Consider the following 20,566-nt stretch of genomic DNA (forward strand, 5'->3'; position numbering starts at 1 on the left):
CATTTATGCAGCTCTGCTTGATTACATGAGTTTCCTAGTGAGATTTCTCTTGGAAAAAGAAAGTTTCATTGAAGGTTTCCATTGCTGATAAAACCTTGAAAAAAATTCTCTCACTCTGTATCTTGAAACTCTAAAATTCTAACCTAGGCCTAGCAATATAACACGACACTCCCAAACTGACAGGCCTGGAAGCTCTACGCACACCAAGTCGGGAGAGATGCGCTTGGCAGGGTGCAGACCCTCAGCACCAAACACAAGGCCAAAGCCCTAACTCACAGCATCTGGCTGCTGGGGCCGGGAAAGCAGATAAACCCTGCCCCGTCCAGATAAAGTGGGCCACGCCCCGGAGAAAGCAACAAACGTTTTCAATTCAGGCAGGACTAAAGCAAAGCACAGCTTCTGCCAAAAAAGAAAAAGAAACAGCTCAACTCTGTTCTCCAACATCTGTGAAGGATGTTTCTGAACTCTGTCCCAAACCATTTAAATAAATCTGAGGCCCCGGATGCAAAAGGGATGGTCATTTAAAGCATCTCTAAAGGTGGGCAGCAGCTGGGGGATGATTTCCCTAAAGGCTAAAAGTGGAGAAAAGATGGTTTTACAAAAGCCTTATAATAAATAGAGAGTACTACCTTGCTAGCCAGATGTTAAAATGAACAACAGGCTGCCGGCCTTCAGCCACTTCCCTGTCCCCCTTCAAGGTCAGTGACTGTCTTTGGCTTCCCCCAGCAACAGGTCTCAGGATACCATACAAAGCCTGCAGCCAGCCTGAGGCCTGACTCTTAGGGGGCAACTATAAAATATGCTTCTGGGTTAGTTATATAAAAATTAAAAGGCCCCTTGCTTAAGTGTTTCCTCCTTGCCCTGTTGCCTGGCGCCTGCCTCAATACCTTCTTTTTCTCTTCTCACAATAGGCCCCTGTGATCTGCAGGGCTCCCTGCAGGAAGGCGCCGTTTTAGTGGCAAAGTCTATTATGACTGATTAGACTGCCCTTCTTGGGGCAGGGGTGGGGGCGCGCAAGCTGCCCAGGAATAAAAGTTCCGTTTTCTTTTCAGAGTTGCATGAAGTAAACAGTTATTTCATACTGAGTCCTAGGTGAAGAGCATCGTTTACCTTCTGCTGAGAGCACCAGCAGTCTGAGGGCTCCCGAGGCCATGACAGCTGGCCCCCAACCCCTCTGCTGAGGTGTTCCAAGGTTGCTGGGGGTCTACTGTCTTCCTCCCTGCGGGGGATGAGCTGTTTCATGCTCTGAAACCAAACAGCTCCCAGGACAGGAGCAGATCACCCCATCCTGTCACTGGCTCTGCTGTCTCCTTGGGATTTGAAGGTGGAAATGTTCATCAAATGGCAGCATTCTGTGACGGAACACCCTTAACTCACTCCACTGAAATCCAAGCTAACGAAAGCTAAACAACTGAGTGTGTTCTACAATTTACAATTCAACCCTCCTTCCTCATAAATGAATAAAATATTTATATCAGTCTTGGAGTGGTTATCTGAGTATGAGCCAGAGGTTTCATCCACATAATGTTAAACACCCTTTGAAAACACCAGTCACTTTTCCAGATGTTTCCAAATATCCAGATGTTTGGCACCAAGCGCATGAAGCATCCAGATGACTGTTCTACTTTCTGTGCACATATTTTCCTGTGTGAACTAAGGAATTCTGATGTAGAAGCAAAAGGCTATGCCATCCCCTGAGGCTAACTTGTTGACACACCACACCTTAAATGAGAACTGCATTTTTATAGCTCCCTTAAAAAAAAGATGACCTTCATTAAATTATACAGAATACAGCTCCACAATACAATTCTTCATAAATTGTATGAAGAGGTCTGTAAGGGTTGGGTTCTTATCTAATCAGATTGGTGGCCTTCTAAGAAGAGAAAGAGGGCCCCTGAAACCTATATACTTTTATTAACCAATGTCACTCCAATAAATTCAACAAAAAAGAAAAAGAAGAGAATGAGGGATCTCCATACACACATGCAAAGGGAAGGCCATGTGAGCACAGTGAGAAGGCCAAGAAGAGAACCCAACCACCAGCCTCCACACCCGAAAAAAAACTTCCATTACTTCAACCATCCAGGACATGGTGTTTTATTATGCCAGCCCCAGATGACTATGGGTACTATTCTCACTGATTTTTTTATTTTTAGTTTCAGAAAACAGATAATTTTATAGAAACAGTTAACATTAACATGCAATAAGTTTATTATGTTATTGTTAACAAAATAAGCTTATCGAAATTTTGCTTTAATTTCTAATATGGTAAATAGCAATACATAACCCGTATAAACAAAATCTTTGTTGGGGGGTGGTCCTCAGTAACTTTCGAGAGTGTAAAAAGGGGTCCTGAGGTCAAAGGTTTGAGAACTACTAGATTAATCACCTTTTTATTTTACAAAGATGACAGATTCTTAAAACCCAAGACCTGAGAAGCAAATAAATGGATTTCCACTAGTAAAATTTCTTGCGAGATCTTTGGGGAGTCCAGCATGCCATATAAAGACCAACCACCTCCACCGTCTCTCCACCAAGACGAAGTCACGCCATTCAGAGCCGGACCGGGCGTCCCTACACAGAAAGGAGACCTCTAACCATTTACAGGGTAGGAAAAAAAAGACCTCCCTTCCATTCTTACGTGTAACAAGACCACGGACAATCCCTGGCATTAACCAGCTTGGAAAGCAGCAGGCCCTAACTGCTCTCTGGCTGTCTCCGGGATGTGCCCATCTCGGTCACAGGGAAGCTCATTATGAGGCTAGATATTCATTTCTTAAAGCTAAGTGAATGTTAGGCCCCAAGCAAAAATATGAGAGAAATACAGAAACAGTTTTCTCCCATGTGGTCAACAGTACATATGTTTCTCAAAATTCAGGAAGAATCAGACTCACTGAATTCACCCAAGTAAACGGACATACCCTGGAATGCCTGACCCCTTACTGTCAAACGACCAAGAACAAACACACAAACGACACAAAGATGATTATCTTTTACCAGTGGACTAAACACATCCCTGACACCTACCACACAGAATACACTGTCTCCTAGTTTTATACCTATCCCTGGAAAATACTTCAAAATGAAAAATTCAGTGTTGTTCTTAGTGGTGTACCAGTAAATCTGGGGGACCACAAATGCTGCTCATATATCTACTGGTGGGAACTGGGCCCTCGTTTTCCACAGCCAAAACCAAACTGCTGAGACAAAGCAGAGCCATAGCTCATGTTACCATGATTGGCCATTTCCACCCTCCAGTGACGCAGAGCTGCGGGGGAAAGTTCTGTCAGGGCTCAACGGTATGATGAAGGGTGACCGACGGTGACTGTTGGACCCTAACTGGGAACTGCTGAGCCATTTTCTCCTCCTGGTACTTCCAGCAACTGTTGTGAGTGAAAACTAAGTATGACGGTACATCTGTGGCAGACTGAGACAGAGAACCACAGAGCCGGGCTGGAGCGTGGCGAAGGGAGAAAGAAGGGTGTTGAACTGCAGTGAGCAAACCGGGGGCTGGGCTGTGGGTCTGATGGAGGAGCCGGGAAGTGAACAACCTAAATAACGACTCGGTAACTCAGTCTTCCAAATGCTGCCCAACCCAGGGACACCTTCACAGGAAGCCCTTTCAATCACTGCTCAGGCCCTCTTTCACAGGAAGTGGCAGGTCCCAACGGTGTGCCCAGCACTTTCCGGCAGTGGAAGCAGCACGCTCCTTTGGCGCACTGCAGATCTTTAAAATGACACTTGGGTTTAGAGATGATACAGCCATTTCTGGACAGTTATAAAATGGAACTGGGAACTAAAGTCACTATGTAGTCTAAAATCACAGTGATATATTATCATTTTAAACTTGTTACTACCCTACCAACTAACTAGCCTTGGATACATTACTTTTTGTCCTTGTTTATAAATTTTTGTACCTATCATTCTATTATATAGGTACCTGGTTTTTGTATCTGCAGTCAAAGAAGCACTTAACTCTTTTCAGATGTAACTATCTGAATGCATATGTCTAAAACATGGCATGCACAGAGGCATGTATAAACAAAATTTTATACAGCAACATCAAACTGTAGACTTGGAATAGATGTAGAGACCATTTGACTAACTCACCACCTGAAGCAGAACTTGCACCACAAGACAGCAGACCCTGCTGGCATCCTTTCACCCTCTTGACTTCCCTTTGTGTTCTGTGCTGGTCTCTTCTAAGCATCCTTCTAGCACATTCTAGCCTGGCCTCCTTGCTCTCCTTCTAGACTGGCACCCTGTAACTTCTTAGTTAAAATCCCCTTTTCTATTTGGATTACACACACACACACCCCACACACACCTCTGTTTAAGCCTGTTTGCTCATTCAGGTATTCAGAACTAAAAATCTGTTGTTAGGTACTTCACCATCACTAAAAAATATGAATTTAATAAAAACAACGCTTACTTCATTCAACTGAGAAAACTCCCATATTTGCTCACCATGGCTGTGCCTTCTAATGAAATGTACACTAATCGAATCGATTCTCATTCTCCTCTCATGTCAGTCCCCGTATTCAGTGGATTGTTCCAATTCTTTCTGACTTTTCTTTAAGTTTGTGAATTCACATCCATCATCATGGCTACAAACTTGGTCCAGGGCCCAGTCATTTCAGACTTGAAATAGCTATCTTCTAAACTCCAACAACTCTTTCCTCTAACATATTTTATGCGGAGCATAAAGGTACTATACTTACATAAAGTGTCTACCTTAGACTTCCGCAGAATCAAATGGAATAGATATAAAGGTGCTTTATACACTGAGAAGTACTTTACTAGTTACCTCCCTTTGCCTTTTTCTTTCCCCTCTTAGAGAGAGAGACATCGACTCGTTGTTCCACTTATTTATACATTCACTAGTTAATTCTTTCTGTGTCCTGACTGGGCGTCGAACCCACAACCTTGGCTTTTGGGGACAATGCTGTAACCAACTGAGTTACCCTGACAGGGCTTCCCTCCTACTTTTATTTTCTAGTTGAGGCTGTTCCATCACAGGTTTCAACTCTCCCCACTGCTACTTTCTCAGCAGCTTCATCACGCCTGCCGCCGGCCATGCTTTATTCTGAACGTGGGTCCTAGTCAGATGTTTTTCCTCGTCAGCCCCACATTTATTCTGACTTATCTGTTCCGAGACAGATTTCATGCCAATCTCTTCTTCTGTCCCCAGAATTCCCTCCACCAACCAAATCAAGTCTCTTCCTTCTTTTATAATGTTGGTCAAGACCTATCCTTTCTCTTTCAGCCCTAAAAAACAGCATACTTTATCCTGAATTTTACTAGTAATTTCAAACACTCCAATAATGGACCCAATCTACAACTGTTCCAATTGCTCTACTTTTTGGCAGAAAACTGAAGGAGTGTATGAACATGTGTAGAAAGTGTTTGGTGTGAGATAATGTGTTATATAAGACAGACTATGAGGCTTGAAGGTAGATGGATCTGTGTAAAAATCCCAGGGTTGCCATTGACCAATGTATGTCAGCAGGCCTCTTTGCTCTGAATTTCTCTCTCCTCACCCCAACTTCCCAGGGTAGATCTCAGAACTGAAGTAATATACACTACCCTACGGACACTCAGCAAGCAGTAACGGTACCCTCACTGTTTCTATGTATGCATAAGCCTTTTCTATACACATGCCATAACAACTTCACTGGCTATTGTTTACAACCTAAAGTAAAACAGATTCATGAACTCTGCTCACGTTTTCTTTCTGAAGATGACTGTTTCTTAGTTTAAAATAAACCAAACAAGCAAACCCTTATGTACTGACTACAAAGCCCAAATAAATAAAAATGTGCTTATGTTTTATAAGGACTTAAAATTCAAATGAAATCTGAACCTGACTCAAACAGGAAATCAAGCTCAAGAAGCACATTCATTGGCAATAACACCTAAAACTTTAGTTTAAATTATGGTAGGGAATAAAAGCATAAACATAAGCACAATTCTTAAATTTTGAGTTACTGTCTTCCAATTGTTAAGCTTAGCAGACATTTGGTCCTTAAGTAAATACCTATTAAAGTCAGTCCTGTCTTTCTCAAGAAGAAACAGACTTTGGGGGGCAAAAAATCATACCTTTTATTTTCTGTCAAACTCACCTGATCTTAGAGCAGTACGTTGGGAAAGAAATGTACTTTCCCAACCACTCCTTAGAAGTTCTAAAGAATTTTGACTGTGTTAATTAGTTCTGGAGAAAAGGTAGTAATGATCAGCACCTTTATTTTTGGAGACATGTTACACAAAGATAACTGAGCATCTTTAGAAAAAGACAAGAGGAAGCTTGTCATATGGAATGCTACTAGAAGAAAAAATCTAACCCCGCACAACAGGGACGTTTAGCCATGTGAGGCATGATGTTACTCCCCAAACACTACACGCAACAGAAATAAACAGACACACAAAATAGAAGCAACTCCGCCGCTTCAAACCCTTTTATCTGTCTTCCTTTGGGGCTTGTTACTATGCAGAAGTACACCTTTATGCTGTTACTCAAAACATACACATATAACATATATTCACATACACGTATGTATACATGACACATATGTGACTTACTTTGTTTTCTTCCTAGTTAACATAGCTAGCATAAACATTTTCCCATTTTAACAGCTCTATTTAAACCTAGAAGCTTACTTAACCAGATGATTCGTAAAGCCCGGGTCTGGACTTAATGACCACTAAAATAACCTATGTCCATAATTATTTGACATTTTCAAACAATGATTTCTATTTTTACTTAAAAATGAACAAATTAAGAACACTAAAGTATACTTACATCCCAAGATACTGACTTTTAAAAAAGATCCTTACTATTCAAGTCAGGAAGGAGTGAGGGAGAGAAAGAGAACAGGGAAGCAGTTCTTCTGCACAGGAAAAAGAACCCTAGGTGACCCGAAAAGAGACCTTCAACACTGCTCTGCAGGAATAAATTCCAGAATGGCCGCCGAGTCCTGACTGGGAACCGAGAACTGCCATTCTAACGGTTTTGGGAGCTGGTGATGATACCGCCAAAGCTGTAGAAGTTCTGACTCCAGTTCCGTCGCAACACACAGCATGCACTTCACACCACTGCCCTCATGCACCCTACAACCGTAACGGCATCTCATTTGCAGGGAAACACTTCCCAAAAGACAGTTCCGTGTTTAGGGACCTGTGCCAGCCTGTTTCAGATTCCAAGTGGTCTTAAAGCAACACACAGCACTCACTTTTTCTCGATGTCTTTCATTGCCATCTTCCCAAAATATGAAATAAGGACACATACGCCAACTGTCTTACAGTTGGCAAAGGTTTTAGAAATGGCATTTTTACATGAGTAAAAATAACGAGGAAGCAACACCCTGGTTTTTTTTTTTTAAGTGGCTGCAGTGAATAAATAGAAAAAACTAGGCTCCCTGTTGTAAAAAAATGCACTTAGACTTGTGGAGAAAAGGGAGGGTCTAATTAAAGTCAGGTTGAAAAGCAAGGCATCTCTACAAACGTTTGCCAGTTACCACAAGAATCTCATCTGTCCTGGCTACCACTGTCCTCTTGCACTTCCTCTTCCCTTTCTTTTCTTATTTTTAAGCTCCCCCTGGCCCACATCAAAGGAATGTCCTGGGGATGGTAGAAGTGAATGAATACAGCAGCTGAGGGAGCCAACTGACTGGCAGTGAAAGAAAAGGCCCAAGGAATGAGAACTATGAATGGCAAAATTTCTGAAACAAGTCTCAGACCCTGACCGCACCCTCCTCTGTCAAAGTGACCTCACGGTGAGCTCACTGCCAACTGACTTCGGGAGCAAAATGTAACGGTCATTTCTTTACCCACCAAGAGAGCCTATTTAAACAGTCAATGCCTGGAGAACACGGGAACACATTTCTCCTGCTGCTCTCTGCTACCCTTAGGCTACACAGCAATATGAAGACTCTGGAATAAGCAGTGAGGTTTTTTTCCTGAACCGCCCCTAAATTCCTAGCACACCTTTTCTCTTCCCATATCCTGCTCCCTTTAAGACTGCAGATTCAAGTAAACTAAAGTTCGTGAAGCTTTACTGAGCTGCCACCTTCTCTGCATAAAATGACATCACGAAGACTCCCGGTTAAGACGGCAGTGTAAGCAGACATGGCTCGCCTCTTCGCACAACCACAACAAAACTACAACTACAAAACGGAACCACCATGACTCAGGATCAGCAGATATTGAGTTCAGTGGAAGTTTGACAACTATGGAAGTAAAGAAACCTCATCCATCCAGACTAGTAGGAGGGGAGAAGATGTGGAACAGGCTGGTCCCTCACCCACATGTGGTGGATAAAAACTCGGGATGGACATCCTGGGAGCGTGGAGTCCAAGCCCCACCCCCACCCCAGCCCAGGGTTCCAGTGCCAGGAAGATAAACCCCCAAAACTTCTGGCTGCAAAAACCTGCAGAGCAGGGATTGAGTTGGTGGAAGAAACTTCTGGAGCCCCAAGTAGTTCCTCTTAAAGAACCCACACATCGTTACCTACTCAGACTCACTCCCTCTGGGCTCTGAGGATGGGGTAGTGGCTTGAGGGGCACCAGTAGCATGCAGGGGAGGCTGAGGTGTCTGGCATCAAGGCAAGCGGAGGCTAGTGTCCCTTTTCTGGGCCCTCCTCCATCAGGGCCCACAGACTGTAGAGGTATCTAAGAGTCCACAACCTGGCTAGCACTGTTTGACCCACCTTGGAGATCTCCAGAGACTCTACCCCACCCAACTTATAGGCCACCCAAGCTGCTTTTCCAAATGAATGGCTGGTCTTGGCTCATGCTTCACAACTTCCTAACTAGACAATAAAGACACAGTTGCTAAAGAAGTAACTAGTTCATTGCCAGAGGCTCCAGAATCCTATGTACATAGCTTTCTTCTCTAGAAAAGCTCTCGAAATAGTTTGTCCATAGTACACTGGCTCAAAGGAAGTAGGAACCATTTCTTTCTACCTCCAATGAAAAAGTTTATAAAACTGATGGTCCTGAGAAGAAACCAAGTATTGGGTTAAGATGAGAAAGAAAACAGAGGAACAACTGGAGATACATTGGTGTTTCTCTAAAAGTTACTGAGGTGAATTGTGTTGCCCCAAAAATAACCACAGTAGTCTCTCCTACCCTTACACTCCACCATTAAGAAGTGAGGTCATTACCTTCCCCTTTACATATGGGTTGACCTTAGTGGTTCACTTAAAGCAATAGAATGCAGCAGAAGTGACAGCAACGACTTCTGAGACCAGTTCAGAAGGCATGTTGCGACCTCTGTCCCTCTAAATGCCTGCTCTCCTGATGCTCTTCCCTGTTCACACCTTCTGGGAAGCCAGCTCTCAGCTCTGAGAAGCTCCAGCCACACGGAGTTCTACGTGGAGGCCCCATGGTTGACAGGCTCCACTGAGCTCTTGAGTCATCACAGCCCAGAAACGAGACAGAGGAGTGGGGCAGCCTTTGAATGAAGCCCTGCCTCTCGTCAATCAGATCCCCACTGATGAGGCCCTCGGCATGTTGGAATAGGACAACCATCCCTGCCCGGCCTGACCTCCTGACCCACAGAATCTGTGAGCCGAATACAACTAAGTTTGGGTTCATTTATTATGTACAACCAGTAACAGCAGCAGTTAATAAACAGTCCAGAAAATCATTCCTGTGACTTTGCTTCCTGATCCTAAGGGAAGAGGGACTGGCTAGAGCAGAGTCTCAGTGAATCAGTTTAATCTAATTCTGGTCTGATACGGTGAAATACACACAGGCTCTGGAACTGTAGCTCCCACAGTCTGAGGTTTGATACACTGTTCATAGTTCAATGAGACCAAAAAAAAAAAAGTACCCTTCTCTCCATATTAAAAATTTTACCACTGAAGGAATTATCGGACAGTCTTGTGCTGGATTTATAATCTTACACCCGCAAACGTTCAAGACGTTGGATTAGATGGGAATCAACTTGGAGGGATGCTGGAAGGACACCAAAATGTCTGCTCCCCTTCCTGCCCAATTTGGTCCACTGTAAATAAAACTCGACAGGCTTTCTTAAATCAACTTAATAATGTGTAGCACAAGTGCTTTCAGATGCCCAGGAGCTAAACCACATCAGCTTTCTTAGGAAGCTTTCTAGCAAGAGGGAAAATAATGGAGACTGCCAAGAGTGTCCCGCACAAGAGAGCTGGTGGCCTTGAGTGACTCATTCACAAGGCTCCATCTATCTGTACTGGAAGGTCAAATGTGGGAAGGAGTTGGGCCTTTAACAACCCAACTCAGGCCTCAGACTGATTTGTTAAAGCCAGATGCTGTCATGTTGGAAGCAGATGAGAACACAGTTATGATCGATCTGGAATCCTGATGAGTTCCAGGTGCACCTCCCAGCAGCCGCCCGGGGGAGCTGGTAGCTCAAAGCTCTCGGAGGGTTTTATTGCTGTCATAGGAGGCTATTCTGTTGCCAAGTCTACAGGGGCCTCGGTACTTTTCCCCTTTGATTTCAAATGGGAGCTTTTTTTTTTTTTTTTTGCTGGCTTTGGAGACTTGTAAAGGCAACTTCAGATATATCAAAGAACATAATGGAAAAAAGTAGGAAGACCGAGAAAAATTGAGGAGATCAGGTCTAGGTAGAAGCTTCCTAGGGAAACTACATTAACTACAGTGTTTATGACCGACCCTCTAGTGGGGCTAGCTGGTGTCCTTAACCATAAGTATAGTTTTATGACCCAGCACATTGCTAGCTATGGTCCATGCTATTTGAGAGAGGAGAAGAAGTATGACCAGATCCCCAAATACGGTTTATGGTGGTTAGGCTGCAAGGGCACAGCATGGGAGTCGAGCCATATTTTCGGAGCACCTTTCCATTTTCCAGGCTTGTCTCTCGAGGCTCCTTTTGCACTCTGTGCACTTCTCGACAACCTCCTAGTCAACCCTTTCCTCTGCATGGTAGAGTCTGTTTTTGCTTCTTACAAACCAGACCCTGAACTAATGCAAACACCAGAAGAATGACCTTTGTTTCCAAATTGCTTTTTCTTCGGTCTGGTAGACCAAATGCTCAAAAATATTGAATTGCCATGCAACTAAAAAAGTATCAATTTAAGGGAAGATGGTAAGATGTCCTTCCACATGGCTAAGTTAGCCAATAAGACAAAACACGACTCCTTGTTCTCACCCTTATCCTCGTCCCGGGACCATAAATGTTCATAAAGACATGTTTCAACACCAAAACCAGATGCATTAATTTCACTTGAAAAAACAACTTCTAAATCCTCAATCCCAAGGATATGTTTATTGATTTTTAGAGGGAGAGGAAGGGGGGGAGAGACAGACATTGATATGAGAAACATCAATCAGTTGTCTCCCATATGCACCCCAACTGGGGCACTGAACCCACAACCCAGGCATGTGCCCTGACTGGGAATCAAACCCACGACATTTTGGTGTGTGGGACTAATGCTCCAACTAACTGAGCCACTGGCCAGTGCTGGGGGAGAAATATTTTAAGGCAATAGAATTCAAGGAGAATCATGGTTGACTTAAAGTTTAGTTTTCATCTGCTCACTACTACACTCACATTGTCAGTTATATCACAAACCATGGCTGGTACAAGTTTGCCATCTGAATTTATGTAATTGGAACTCATTTATCATCATATACATTGAGGTGCTTACTCAGTCTTAGGTCCCAACCTCTACACCCACGGAAAGTAAGTCCTTGGTTTAATGTTCTTACCACCATCAGATACCATTACATTGGAAATGCTCTCTATTTTCCTCAAACATGTACTTCAGATATAAGATGTACAGCAAGATTCTTTGCAAAAAGAAAAAAAGTATAAGAAAACCAAAGTTGCTGGGGTTCTGAGTATTAACTGAAATATGAGAATTATGTAATCATAGACAAAAATCTCTCAAGAGGTAAAAAGATACCTTTCTTCAATTTACATCTGAATTAAGGAGTAGTGATCAAATAAGACAGAACAGGTTTATCCGCTGAAGAAATGGGCAAGAGGGATCCTGCTACGTGTACAAGATCCATGGTCTTTTTCTTTCAGCAGCTGGGGCCACGTAACAGCAGTGTGCGCCGCTGTGCTCCACCAGTGACCACAGCCCAGAGGGTCCGGCCACTCGAACGCACGCTACTTTATGCAAAACGAATAAATGCTGATGCCTAACATGGAACGCCCCCACCACCATCCCCTACTCCCCGCTGCAAAAACAGGGATTACCCCTCCATCCTTCTCAAGGAGATGGATGGAATCTTAATTTACTAAGTGGAATAAAAGGCTTTAAAAACAATCTTCTTTCGGGCAAAGGCTGCTCTTTGGCCCTACTCCCTGGTATCTTGGTACCTGGAATGGTACTCTCTCTGCCAGCGGCAGCTCACTAGGTATTACTCACTGACCAAAACCCTATTTGCACAGGCATCTGAGATCACAGGACAACTCTTCCTAATCGGGAACAGCTGGTTCCCAAACCACTCTAAACCCAAAAGATTCCAAGGACATTTTAGCTAAAAGATTAAAGAATACATTGTGATGTTCAAGAAAAGTAAGATCTACTCATATAAAAATGAGAGAAAAAGAGAAAAAGACAGGGATTTGAAAGACTCTGGGCTGTGAACGGCATTCCCCTCCCCCCCCAAAACAAGATCAATACAAAAACACTTTTTCACCCCAAGACTGAACAGGTAAACAGGTCGATGCTCTTGGGACGCATCCACGGAAATGAAGTTCCTCAGGGGCCCGCTCCTGCCCTGCCCTCATGCACACGGCCATGAGAACTGTCCCTCTGCCCGTCTGTCCACACGGGCCCCACAGCCCAAGGTCAGTGCAGGCCGGCAGCACACACAGAACCAGCTCTGTCCTCGTCCCTTCTCCCACGTGGCAGGTGCTTCTCCCAGATGCAAATGTCTGCCTCAGGAGACTCGGAACTTAAACACCCACTATTATTCATAAGTAATTACAGAAATGAGGAAGATTTTAGTTAAAGCTCTAAAAATTCAAAGTCAAAATTAATTCGTTCTCATCAGGACCAGCCAGTGAGGTTTTTTAACTAAGTACACACTGCACTCACCCGAAATGCCTAAGCCACACACAGTGTTAACCCCAGATAGACAAAACTCATTTCTGCAAGCATTTGTGTGCCTATTACGCATGAGAAGAACGTTCTGCTTTACCTAAGAGAAAACACAATTAACATTCCTCTTATGAATTACTGACTTTAATTACCACTGATTCTATGCAATTATATCTTCAGCACATAATCTGACCCACAGCATAATCATATGCATGTTATATAATTCATATTATAACAAGTCACTGATAACTGCGTAGTAAGTGCTTCCAGTATGAAAAAGATACGCTATGTGATATGTTCACGGGAGGCAGGGTCTTGCTTTCCCTCAGGAGATTCACACAGACCTGGGCCGCGATGTCACCTGAAACGAGGTTCAGAATAAGGAGCACCAAATCCTGATCCCGGCTCTGTCCCTCACCTGGCTATATGACTCTGGCAAACAATATATCTGGAATTTTAGTCTATTCTTCCATAAGAGGAGATATTAGTACTTGTCTTACCACGTTCTTACAGAATCCAATGATCGGATACTATATATCGGGTCAACAACACGTTGCCGATGTTCTTATGGAACCCAATGCCTTCCCGTGTGTTTCTGGCACAGTCCCCGGCCTATACAGTAGGTCCTCAATACACTCTAGCTGGGTTCTACTCCAGAGGCCCTCAGGAAGGATGAGAGAGAGTCTGGAAGTCCCACTGATCCAGATTTTAATCTCACATTGGCCTTAATCCAGAAGCATCTGGAATCAAATGGGATTGCCAGAGTAAGGCATAACATGGCCGAGGGTCCGAGGTAACCTCCAAGACCCCTCAGTTACTTCCGTCATGTCTCACTCAAAGGAGCCTCAGGCGCCGGGCGCACTCTAGGGGGGCTCACAGGCCCGGCTGCTGGCCCGGCAGCGCCGCCGCCGCCACTCAGGGAAACTGGCTGTGCCTGCAGGTTTGATGTCTCCTACTTTGGGCCAGAACCCTCGGTGTCATACTGTTCATATGCGACTATTTCTTGTTTTGTAGTCATTTAGTTTCCATTTTCAACCATGTGTGTCCACTGGTTTATTGTTTTCCTAGAACAGGATCACCTGGTTAAGATTACTCACTGCTAAAATCAGTGTCTGTGTGGATTGGATAAGTTTTTCACAGTATCCAGCAAAGTAGTTGATAATACACATGATCTGAGGGAAATAACTGTGAGGAAAGAGTTCATGGAACTTACATGGTAGATGCTTGAGTATCACCCATAATAAAAACCACATACATTTAACAAAACCTGTGTACAAATTGGCTATCCCAGGTTCTCCAAGGAAAAATGAGTACTGCAAACAGTTTTTAACTTTTCTTGGAAATAACACACCAAAGAAAGTTTAATGCATCCATTCAAGCTATTTAGACTAACTCCCTCACTGGCATCTTAGAAAGTGAACTATTATACCACTTAGACCCAAGAATAAAGATTAAATCATTTGTGCAAAGACGTCCAAATACAAGATGTTTGTGTGAAGATTGTTTTTAAAACTAAAGAGCGTCCTACCTCCTTAAAGTTGTCAAATGCTGATAAAATGATTTCATGCCCGCCTCTGACAAGACAGACGGCTGCCAACAATTCTAACACAAGGGCCTTTGTTCTGTCAAAACAAGAAGAAAAGGAAAACCACACATCAGTGAAAGTGACAAGGTGAAATCGGCCATTCCTTGATTCCAAGATCAGTGTGATAAAAAATATTTGTCCAGGTATATTTTTTAAACTTTCACTAAGATATGGATACACTAAGCTATATATCTAAACATTTACCTACTTCTATACCATGTGATCCATCTAGGGCAGCAAACATGGAGGCATTGCTTCCCACTCGCTATGTTATGAATTATTCACTGGTGAAAATTAATTCTGGGACCATCAGTCTGGGATCCATCATTAGATCCCTTAGTACAATATGGCTGAAAAGGTTTTATCAGTGAGCTAAAGGCAAAAGGAAACTTGGAAATATTCAGGAAAACAAACCACTGTTTAAACATTGTCTCTGGTTTTAGAGTCAGATAACATTTACCAAGAAAGTTCGAAATCAACTGAAATTAATGCCCCACATTTCAAATCTGCTAATTGGCACAGGATGCCACAAAAATCCCCCATGACAGTGCAAGTTCCCACCCTTTCTCTTCTTCCTCCACAGGAGGTCTGAAAGGGGCTGCGTTTCAGCTCTACGAACACAAGGATATTTTCTGTGGCTCAAGAAAGAAAAATAAAACTCCATCTGAAATATTTTTAGAGGAGAACCCAGAGATACATTCCAAATTTTTCTAACACAATGTCAAGGACTGCACTGTTTCTTCACCATGAGATGATTTCAGTATTTCACCATTTTCCAGACTATTCCTGGCCTCTAAACAAAGACCCATCTGATGACCACAATGTCAATTATCTTTAGGACAATGAATCGTGACCTCCCTGTGAGGAAGGACAGGTACGCAGAGAAGCTCAACTACTTATGACTACAGTAAACTAGGGAGGCAACCACAAAGCTGCAAAAGTTTTAATCCGGGGAAGCTTGAAACAATAATATCAACGACTAAACAGGACTTCATGGTTTGCACTGCATTCGCAATCTGAAAGGATCTAATTTATAACCAGATTACTTTACTTGAATTAACAGTTTTCAGACATACAATTCTATACAGAGGTACTGATAAAAGAGAACAACACATTTCGAGTGCAGAATGCCTCACTAGAATGTAAAACAACACATTAGAATAACTAAAATGAACTAATAAAGACAGGCTTCCCTAAGTGATCTGTGATGTGAACAATATATGGTCTTTATAGGAAAGTGAATATAAAGGGAAATCTGTATACACAAGTTTTTTTTGGTTGTTATTTGTGTTTCTTTTTGTATTTGGTAACAAAAGCTACATATCTAAATACTCCAAGTGAAGTGTGGACAAGGGGTTGTCGTTCTAGTTAGATTCTGGCAATACCTGGTGTATCTAAGCTATATCAGTACTGGCATCCTGGCAACCGGATACTCTACCAAATTTTGTTACATTTGCAAGGATGCTAAGAAATAGGCCTCAAAAGGAAAGAAAGCTTAAGGAGAAGAATGAACGGCTGGAGTTGTCAGTTGCTCAGCTCTGCCACATATAAGACTGTAACTTAGCTGTTCTACATGGCCAAGGAATCTACTAGCAATCTCATTTCAAAGAGTTGCACTTGAAAGTTTCTGAATACTTAACGGAAGTGTTACCTAGCCCTCTGATTTCCCTGGTTAGATGTAGACTGGTGCATTACAACTCAGGCTTACCTTGGGTTCTTGTTGTTCAAGCTCAGTGCAATCTCGTTGACAGCGTGTGGGTGAGACATGACCATGTTGAAACCATACTGTAATTAATGTGCAAAAAACAAAGCATTAGGAGTCAACTTAGGGGAGTGTCAATATTTATTAAAAGACGTTTCTACCTAATATCATTTCTACCATCATAAATACATTTATGTCTCCAGTACATCACTCTCTAAACATATTTCCCAGAAATTTTTCAGGAATGATGATGCTACTATTAAGGGACCCCATTTCCATTCCGTATGAATGAACTTCATGTTTCTCTTCATTAAAATGGTGAAAAAGTTCCTGCCCAGTGATTTTCAATCCTGGCTGCTCATCCAGAAGAGCAAACAAAACAAAACATTGATGCTCAAAGACAGGACCCTGGCATTGGAATCTTTTTAAGCTTTCAGAGGGACTCTGCTGTGAATAACCACTGCACCGGTCCCTCCTCTGTGTGACGGCCTGCAGGACCAAAGCCGAGGAAAACCCGCACTGTTCGGAGGCATATATTACCTCATCCTTCTATATGAGACAGCTCAACCCTCAGCCCAGGGAAACCCCCACCCCTACAAAAAAAAAAAAAACAAAAACCCCCCCCCCCCCCCCCCCCCCCCCCGCAATTACCTCCTCACACCTTCCTAAAGAGAAGCTCTCCCCTGCTCCGATCTGATGCCAAGCCCTTCACCTGACCCCTCGACCCCATTCCCTCTCACCTACTCAAGAGTATATACTCCAGCAATTCTTCCCTCCCCTATCGTTATTTTTCCCTCTCTGATTCATCGCCATTAACATGAAGACAGGATGCAAATGACCTTACCCTAAGTAACAATAAGCACCACCAAAAATCTCGACCCTCCGACCAGCGTCCAGCTACTGCCTCGTGTCTCTGCCACATCTTACGGTAAAACTCTTAACACTCAGACTCCCATTCCTCTCCTCCTATTCTCTCCTGAAGCCACTCCACTCAGACACATCACCACTGACACTCCAGGGAAACTGCTCGTGCCAAGATCACCAATGCCCCACCCGTTGCTGGAGCCCACGGTCAACCTTCACTCATCTCACATGACTTACAGCAGCATCACTGGACACAGTGAACGTGCTCTTTCAGAAACCTTTCCTGTCCTTGGCACCTACCCCGCTGCCTACTTACTTCTAAGTCTCCCTAGCTAGTTTTTCCGCATCACTCTGACATTTAAACATTAACACCTCATGGTTATCTGCAACTTCTTGGCTTCTCTGCGTACCCTGAGAAGGGTACTCTGCGTACTCTGAGATCTGTAGATCTCACTCACTTATCAGGCTTCACATCCCATCTATTAACTCCCAGATTTGTTTGTCCAGCCAGACCTCTGCCTTGAACTCCGGATGGCAGATCCAAACACCTATTTGAGGCCCCTATTTGATGTCCTTGCACATCTCAAAGTGAACATCCTTCCAAAAGAACTCCTAGTCACGTGCCCCAGACCTGCTCGTGCGGCAGCCTCCTATCTTCATGGACAGCAACTGCATCCAACAGGTGCCAGGGCAGACGCCCCGGAGCCGCCCTCACCACACAGCCAATGCTGCTGCCTTTGCCATCCAAATCACACCAGGATCTTGCCACCTCTTGTCATCTCTACTCCTGTAATCCTGGTCCCCACCGCCAACAACGCTCACCTCAGTTAAAGCTACAAGCTACAGCTCCTAAATGGTCTACGCCCTGCTGTCTCTGTCCCCCAAGGCTACTCCCAAACACAACACCAGAGCGAGCATGACAAATTCAAGTGTCAGATCAACTCACATTTTTCCTCAGATCCCTTCGATAGCCTTTCACTCATACTGATGCCAATGTCCTTTCTCTGGCTTCTACAGCCCTACACAATCAAGAAGCCCTGACCGCTTCAGATTTCATCTTCCTCATTCTGATCCAGCTAGCCTGCCCTCTTTTCTGTGCCTTGAGGACATCGGACTCATTTCTGTCTCAAGGCCTTTGCTCCCACTGTCCTCTGGGCCTGGAGTCTTCCTTCAATGATATCTTTTACCCAGTTCCCTGACTTTAGTTATCACTAAATGTTATCTTCTTGATAACACTTTCCTGGACGACTTATTTAAAACAGAACACATTTTCCTCATTTCCTGTTTCTATTCCCTGATTATTTTTCTACAGCACTTAGTTCTTGGAAGCCAGTCTTCATGGGTTCAAATCTGCTCCACCACTATTAGCCAAATAATCCTGGGCAAATTACTTCTCTGTCTAGTCTCTCTGTTTTCTCATCAATAAAATGGGGAGGGTAGTAGCACCAATTCACAGGGCTGTTACAGGATGTACATTAATTAACAGGTTTAAAGCACTAAACCTGTAGGAAGTACTTATATGTTAGCTTCGATTTCATCATCATCACCTAGAACACTACACGGTTCCCCAATTTATTTACCATTTGTCTCCCTCCTAGAAAGTATGTTCCCTAGGGTATTTATTTATTTAACACTTTATTTCCCGTGCCTAGAACAGTCTGACAATGTGCAAAAAAATGTTAAATGACTAAAAAAGAACAAATGTGTGTTTCCCCTCTTAAGTTCAATTCAGCGCGATTATGTTGTGTTTGAACTCAATTTCGGACCCTCTACATAGGTATTTATTTTCCATGTATTCTTGGGTCCACCTGTAACTTCCCTATAAATGAAAATCAAACCCTACTTTTATACATGCATTATGTTTTTCTAATTCTCACCCTGGTTTGCTATCTAATTATACCTTTGACCACATCAGTTCCCCCTAGACATTCCAGACTATAACTTCCACTTTGCTGTTAGGATTAATCCAACTCACACACTAATGCTCTCTCCCAGTGCTTCTCAGAGAGGAGATAACCTACATCACAATCACCTGAAGAAGGAACCTGCATTTTTTAAACAGAATCCTCCAGGTGCTTCTTATAAATACGAGGGCCCACCAAGTCCAGCAGCCAGTAAGTGTGACTTCTTGCCTGTTCACCACAAGACCCTTTGAGAACCACTGACCACCCATCATGTGAGGCTATTCGTTCTGAATGTTCTGAAGTTGTCCCAGTACTGCCCACAACCAGTGGCTCAAGCCACTGGTTGTCCCTAGTCACAAGCATTTCCCGAGTAATCTAGACAGGTGTGTCGCTGCAGGAGGCAAGCATCTTCCCTTTAGAGACATTATTGAAGCTAATTAAAACATGAGGGCAATGAATTACATCTTGAGCATTTGAACAAACCAGACCTTTCTTTTCCAACAGAATCTCAACAAATCCTCATATTTACTTCAAAGACAAATAATACAAAGGAACCAAAGAGAACAAGATCAGAGTCTGACAAATGCAGGTTCTTCTGAAGGGTCAGAAACACAAGCCCACCTGATAGTTCATGATGGCACGTAAGCACATGATACAGACGTGGACGTCGTCTTTCTTACTGACTAGTCTTGAATTCTTCAAGGTTCTTCTGCTTGGCAAAGTATTGTATCTACAAATAAAAAGGGAAACTTCTATAAAACTATAGATTACACTCTTAGCACGGGCACAAGCACGGAGAAAACAGACATCGTTCTCCACCTTCACCTGCACCTGTTTGAGGACTGCAGGTCAAAACCACCACCAATAAACCCATTACCAAAAAGTTACTCCTGTGTATGTGAGACGCACATTAACTGTGTACTGGTTTATCACTTGTCGGGCCGGACAGCCATAAACAATGAAACTCAACTCCATGCAAACATGTAACAAATCAGACTGTGTGGGATTCAACAACCCCCAGCTCCTGGTCAGTAGGGCAAGCAAGATTTGCAGTGATCTGGGACAGCATGCACGCAGACTGCACTTGCAAACAAGTGAAGAGGTAAAACTTAGCCCAATATATTGGCTTCCAATCACTGACACCACTTTAACCGCACCTTCCCATGAGTGCTCTTAGGAGTCCAGGATTCAGAGTTTCAGTGTAGGCAAGGTCATGCATTAGCAACTTTGATATCGGCCTATGATATGGAACCCTTATAATATGCATGGCCTGAATAGCATACAAATGCCTCCACAGCCTGAGCCCTCACCTAAAGTCTGGAATGGCAGCTGAAACTTGGATGGGAATATGCTGATATTTCACAGGGTTGAGATGTCTCAGTGGTAGGATCCACTCTACAGACCCTACACTTCTAAGCCTCAGTAGTTGTGTCTGCAGATTTATCAGAGCCTGCAAG

At 43.4% G+C, this 20,566-nt stretch overlaps 1 protein-coding gene across 5 annotated transcripts in view; it reads right to left on the reverse strand.

The window, feature by feature from the left end:
- FMNL2 (formin like 2) overlaps positions 1-20,566 on the reverse strand; it is a 296,180-nt gene that overhangs the window by 43,602 nt on the left and 232,012 nt on the right. For all 5 annotated transcript variants that reach the window (XM_053671653.1, XM_053671637.1, XM_053671647.1 and 2 more), the window contains 3 exons: positions 19,731-19,839; positions 16,348-16,424; positions 14,583-14,676 (listed from right to left, as the gene is read on the reverse strand). In XM_053671653.1, the coding sequence (XP_053527628.1) occupies positions 14,583-14,676; positions 16,348-16,424; positions 19,731-19,839 (280 nt within the window). The remainder of the gene's footprint in view (positions 1-14,582; positions 14,677-16,347; positions 16,425-19,730; positions 19,840-20,566) is intronic.

The sequence above is a fragment of the Artibeus jamaicensis genome, unplaced genomic scaffold (genome assembly GCF_021234435.1).
Source record: "Artibeus jamaicensis isolate MK-2021 breed Jamaican fruit bat unplaced genomic scaffold, CSHL_Jam_final contig_1832, whole genome shotgun sequence".
NCBI classification, from domain to species: Eukaryota; Metazoa; Chordata; class Mammalia; order Chiroptera; family Phyllostomidae; genus Artibeus; species Artibeus jamaicensis.